At 37.6% G+C, this 6000-nt stretch overlaps 1 protein-coding gene across 1 annotated transcript in view; it reads right to left on the bottom strand.

The window, feature by feature from the left end:
• Positions 1–1225: 1225 nt before the first annotated feature.
• The window catches only part of SRFBP1 (serum response factor binding protein 1), a 70120-nt gene continuing 65345 nt past the window's right edge, over positions 1226–6000 (bottom strand). The window contains 4 exon segments of the mRNA XM_027710318.2: positions 1226–2076; positions 2799–2836; positions 3260–4001; positions 4880–4961. Of these exon segments, the coding sequence (XP_027566119.1) occupies positions 1889–2076; positions 2799–2836; positions 3260–4001; positions 4880–4961 (1050 nt within the window). The 3' untranslated portion in view covers positions 1226–1888.

Raw genomic sequence — 6000 nt, 5'->3', positions numbered from 1 at the left:
ACCAGCTAAGGCTTCATGAGTTGAGATAACAGCTGGGAGAGGTCAGATACTGATCACCTTCACAGGCAAAAGAGACTCAAAGTGGGGATAGTACTTAAATTTATTACTAACAGGATAAGAGCCAAAGAGTGAGGAAAAAAACAGTCTTAAAAAACACCTTCCCCCACCCCTCCTTCCTTCCGTGTTCTCCCTCCTCCCCCCCAGCTGCACAGGAGGACGGGGAATGGGGGTTATGGTCAGTTGTTTCTGCTGCTGCTCAGGGAGAGGAGTCCTTCCCTTGCTCCTGTGGGGTCCCTCCCATGGGAGACAATCCTTGATGGACCTCTCTGGCGTGACTCCATCTGTCGGGCAGCAGCTCTTCCCAAACTGCTGTCCCGTGGGTCACTCCTCCATGGGGTGCAGTCCTTCATGAATGAGCTGACCTGATGTGGGTCCCCCACAGGGGTCACAAGTCCTACCTGGGAAAAACCTGCTCCAGCGTGGGCTTCCCTCTCCACAGGCTGCAGGTCTCCGGCAGGACCCTGCTCCATCCTGGGCCTCCCACGGGGTCACAGCCTCCTTCATGCATCCACCTGCTCCACCATGGGCTCCTCCATGGGCTGCAGGGGCACAGCTGCTCCACCATGGTCTGCACCAGGGGCTGCAGGGCCTCAGCTCCGGCACCTGGAGCACCTCCTGCCCCTCCTTCTGCACTGACCTTGGTGCCTACTTTGTTGTTCCCATGTTCTCACTCTCCTCTTCCCCGGCTGGAATTATTTCTGTGCAACAACCTTCAGTTCTTAAATGTGTTATCACAGAGGTGTTACTGTTACTCCTAATTGGCTCGGCCTTGGCCAGTGGTAGGAAGTCCATCCTGGAGCCGGCTGGCATTGGCTCCATGGGACAGGGGAAGCTTCTGACAGCTTCTAACAGAAGCCATCCTGTTAGCCCCTCCCGCTACCAAAACCCAGCCACAGAAACTCACTATAAGGCATTACAAAATGCTGTATGAATAGTACAGTGTATTATCTTACATCCACTAGAGTCATTTACCAAGTTTCTGAATTAACTTGATTATGTAAGATAACTATAATTAAATAAACACTGCTAAAAATTAATTACAAGTTCAGAACTCATTTCAATTAAGTAGTATGAAAAGCACTTGAAGAAAAATTCAATGAACCTTTTATGTCACAGCCCAATCAAATGAACTCTCAATGTCAGACAGGCACTTAAAAGTCAAATGTTTCTTAATGTACAAAGACCCTTTAATATTTCATATTCTTTCACAAAGTACAAGCTGCACATGATAAAGGACCCAGCTGTAACTACCAGAACAAAGTATTAAAGACACTCTTTTGGTTCTTCAAATTGGCAGTATAATTAGAGGACAGAGATCACAGTTTAAAAGGACAATATTTAATTGCTCTCCAGAAATTTTCATATCATGCTTACAGGTGATCAGCTTTTCCAGCTACTTGATACATTCATGAATTTTTGAGGTCTGTTCAAGTTCAAGAATCTCTTACTTTTCCTCAGCTGAGATTTATTTGACAATCCAAATCCACATATAAAATACATTTTTACATTAGAAAAAAAAAGCTCCAAAGAACCTGTACTATTCCTATAGGGCAAAAATGATGTTCCTAAAAAACATTAATTTGTTAGAGTGTATTTCATAAATGGGGGGACTATGCAATGGAACTTATGAACCAACACCACATGGCCATTACATTAATCCACAGACAGCACACAGAATAAATGAAGCAATCTTGATTATTCTAAGATGGTAAGATATAGCAGTTGCAGTTTTATAGGCTGCAAAGGATATGGACAGTAAAACAAAAATGTTCAAACAGCAGTTGCAAAAATCTTTTTTTTTTTTTTAAAACCTGAATTTACATATAATCTAGTCATCAAATTTAATCTTTTTTCCCTGGAATGCTGTAATTTGAGACACTTGCTCTTTGCGTCTCCTGCTTGCTTCCCATGAAGGATGAAGAGGCTGCTCCAAACATGCTTTCTTATTGTCACATTTAATACCTGAAGCTTTTGCAAATGGTTGTTTCTTCAGCTGTGGTTCACTTTTAAGAAAACCTGTGCAAGTACAAAACGAAGCATTAACTACATCATGAATTTTCATAAATAGATGCAAACTACTCTGGGATTGCAGATATTTTCAAAAATTTAATAATAACCCATGGGGAACACAGTCATCTGAATATTCACAGCAAGATTTCCTCATCTTGCAGCCCAGTAAATTGCCATTCAGTGGACTGAAGATAGTTAGATTTATTATTACAGACCACACTCAAAATTTGTGTAGACAAATATTCAGCACAGTCTAAATTTTTTTCTTCACAATAAACCAATGAGATATTACACAATATAACTCAATATGACTGAAATTATATCCTTGATCAAATGAATTCCAAAATGGTATCATATAGTACAAATGGAATAAAATACTGCATTTTCAGGAGCTACTGGAGGAATTACTTAAGACACAAGGTACTAGGTACATATCAAAATCTGTACCTTTACCTGCGCACAAGTAAAACTAACTGCTTGACAGATGGAAAAGCCCTTTCCTCTGTAAACCGTACGTTAAGTATTTCTAATACTAAAAAAATAGAAAAGAGCAGATAATATCCATGATTAAAATGAAAGCTCAACAATTTGACCATTTTAACAACAAATGTTAATATATGTTCCACAAATTTGAAAAGAAAAAAAGTACAGCTTATCATAACTGCAGAGGCAACAAAATCTCAAGATGATTTTACTCTTGTAATTTTACCAGGTTAAGTAATACATACCTGTTCTTCCATTTTTGAGTGGCTGGTCTTTAGGATTTCTAAAAATAAAAAGAGAATTTAGGATTTTTCAAGAAATTTGTAAGATTATAAAAACCTGTGAATAAAGAATCATTACCACCAAAACACCCATGCAATAACTTTTCGAGCTTATCGTGCGAGCCCCTTAAATGCTGTTTCACCTTTGTTAATAAAGAATTAGAAATAGAAGTATTCAGAAGTGACTGAATTTGGATGCGGGTCTAGTTAGGAATCCTATGTATACATCAGTGCTAATGTTAATCTGAAAAATACTTAATGTCGAGAAAGTGCAAGAAGACTGACAGGTAGTTTCTGTGAACATGTTCTAAGCTTTATAGAACTCAAATTCTCTTTGTTTGGTAAGGACTACTGAAAATCACAACAATTTCCATTACTGAGAAGGAGGGAAGGAATGCAGAACATAACATGGGGAAAAGGTTTACCTTTTTCTGGTTTGAGATTTCTGATTAGAGGTCGACAAGGAACTGCAGAACACTGATTCTAGCCTGACTGCTTTTGCAGGTGGCTTTCTTTCTTCCATGATCAAATCTTGTGCTGTCCCAGGAACTGTGCTCTTTTCTTTCTTCACTACATTTTTCTGAAGTCTATCTTTATCTTTTGTTGAAGAAGGATTAGTTACTGCTGCTGTTTTTTTCTTTCTTTTTACTTTGCCAATGAAGAAATCATCATTGCTGTCACTGTCAGAATCTGATGACTCGTTATAAAACCTTTCTTCAGTACTATCATCGAAGTATTCCTTTTCACTAGGATGCTCCTGCTCACTATCACCAATTTTCTCTATTATTGCATTTAATTTGTTGATACTCGTATTTTCTTTCCTTTTTTGATAGCTACGGTTTTTTTCTGTTTTGTTCTCAGTGACTATTTGCATTTCTACTGCCTGAAATGAAGATTCTTCTGGAGCATATGCTCTCTCCATTTCCAAAGTTTTCTGCTCAGATGCACTCTCACAAAGTTCTTCAGCCACACTGTCAGTCTCTATTTTCGTACTCAGTTTTGTCTTGTGTCCACATCCTTGCTGTTTTTGAGCTAGTTTAGGAGCTTGGTCATCCAAGTTGCTATTGAAATGTTGTGCTGCTTTAGGCTGTTCTTCTGACTTAGCCTTTTTCAAAGGAGTGGCTTTGTCTGGGTTCTTTCTTGCATCCTTAAAAGCTTTTACAGCAGCTGTGCAAGGGGCAGAGGAAATATTTTGTTGCAGCTACATGTCAATTTATATAAGTTATTTTTATATAATAAAACACTTTTGCAAGTTAAATATGTTGTTTTGAGTAAGCATATTTTGAATGTCCTTATCAATCATTTACTGAACACATGGGGCAAGACCATAGAGTACAGTATCAACAAAAGCGAGAAAAAGAAATTATTATCAATGAAATACAATATGAAACTTGGGTTTAACTGTGAACTTTAAGCAAATAATCTGCAGCTGATAATCATGTTCACTTAGGGCATTACTTCGAGTGTAAAACTGCAAACTAATAATAAATTGCACATATATAATTAAATGAGTATTCGATATACTCTGTTATTAATCAAGTAACTTTGTGACATTATTACTAGGACTTGACTCTTTTTAGCATCAGTTTCAGGTAGAAAATTTCAGTTTCAAGAGAACAAGAGAGAACCTAAAAAACCAGGAAAGACACCCTAAAGATTCTGGGGACAGTTTTCGAGGAAGATTTAGAAAGTAATTTGTAAAACCTTTTAGTTGCCTTTAGAAACCCAGCTGTAATGATCCTTTTACATTCCCATTTAATTAAAAAATATTCCATTACATTCATTTGATTTTTAGAGTTCCCATTATAAACCCTGTTCGTTCAACACCCTATTTGTTCTTAAATGTCATATTGCATACAGTCACATATGAGACCACTTCAACCAACGTAAATGGTTACAAGTTTGTGGCACTTGGTTCACTGCAGCTAGTTAGGGTAACTACAGAAGCTTTTAGGGGTTTTTTTTGTTCGTGCCAGAAATATACAGGAACAAAGTACCACGCCAGTAAGCTACTGAAGTAATAAACAAGTTAAAATATTTCATACCTTTAAGTTCAACAAATCTGGGCTTTAAGGTTGGATGTGTTGCAAGTCGTGCCATCGCTCGCTCAGTTGCAGTACAATTTGGCTATACAAGAAAAATTCAGGGCACGAAGTCAATAGAATGGTGATTACTTCCAGGAGTCTGTGTCAGTTATGCTACAATGCATATTAATGTGATTCTGCACCATGAACTGAACAAGAGGAAAGCTTATGATACTGCAATAATTTTATTTTGCTGTATTATCATCATTCTAAATGCAGAAAACTCTGACTGTCTAACCATGATAGAAACATAACAGACATGTAGATCATATGATATTTCTCTGGCACTGAATAGGGATAACATGATTTATCTTTTAAAGCATACCAGACACATCTTTTAGTGCTAGCACACTGATTTTACATTTACTATTTCTTACACATGAAAAGCAAATTCATGAACCTACTGAATAAAAGACATCATATTGGTAGAAGGCATCTGCTTGAAGAAATACAGCAGATTGCAAGAAGTGCAGTATGGATGTCATAAAATTTGGCAAAATGACATAGCAGGAAGGAATATGCATTAAATGTGGCTGAGATGCAAGGTCTAACTTGACCATAAAGACTAATAACCTTGAATTTGATGCAGTAGAATACCGGAACTCTGCCAATTGATTCAAAGAAGAAATCTGATCTTGCTTTAATTTTAAGGAAAAAAAAGGGAAGAGAAGGAATTCTTTCCTTTCTGACTTTCCCTTTTATATCTTGGAAATAATGTATGACACTTTGTAAAAGCTCCCATTTTCAGGTTCTTGTCTTCTTGTTAGCACTCTCCTTGAAGAACAAAATGAGGGATACCTAAGACTTCAAAAGGCAGCTTTGTCTTCTAGGTTTTTGTTTGTTTGTGGGAGTTTTTTGTTTGTTTGATTTTAATGGAGGAAAATGAGGTGTGATACATTTGTAAACCACAAATTTAGCAGGAAGATTCCTTAAAGCCTGCTTTGGGAGAGAGTAGATGAGACAGAATTTTTTCCCTTCCTCCTAGTGGCTCTGTAATGGATACATGTTTAAATTGTTGCTATCTGTGATTTGAGCTATATGCTACAGGAAGTATCACAGCAGAAGCCACCTGAATCAACAGA

This window comes from Pipra filicauda, unplaced genomic scaffold (genome assembly GCF_003945595.2).
Source record: "Pipra filicauda isolate LSUMZ 115617 unplaced genomic scaffold, ASM394559v2 scaffold29_size4552773_pilon, whole genome shotgun sequence".
Lineage (NCBI taxonomy): Eukaryota > Metazoa > Chordata > Aves > Passeriformes > Pipridae > Pipra > Pipra filicauda.
This window is presented reverse-complemented; position numbering and strand designations above follow the sequence as displayed.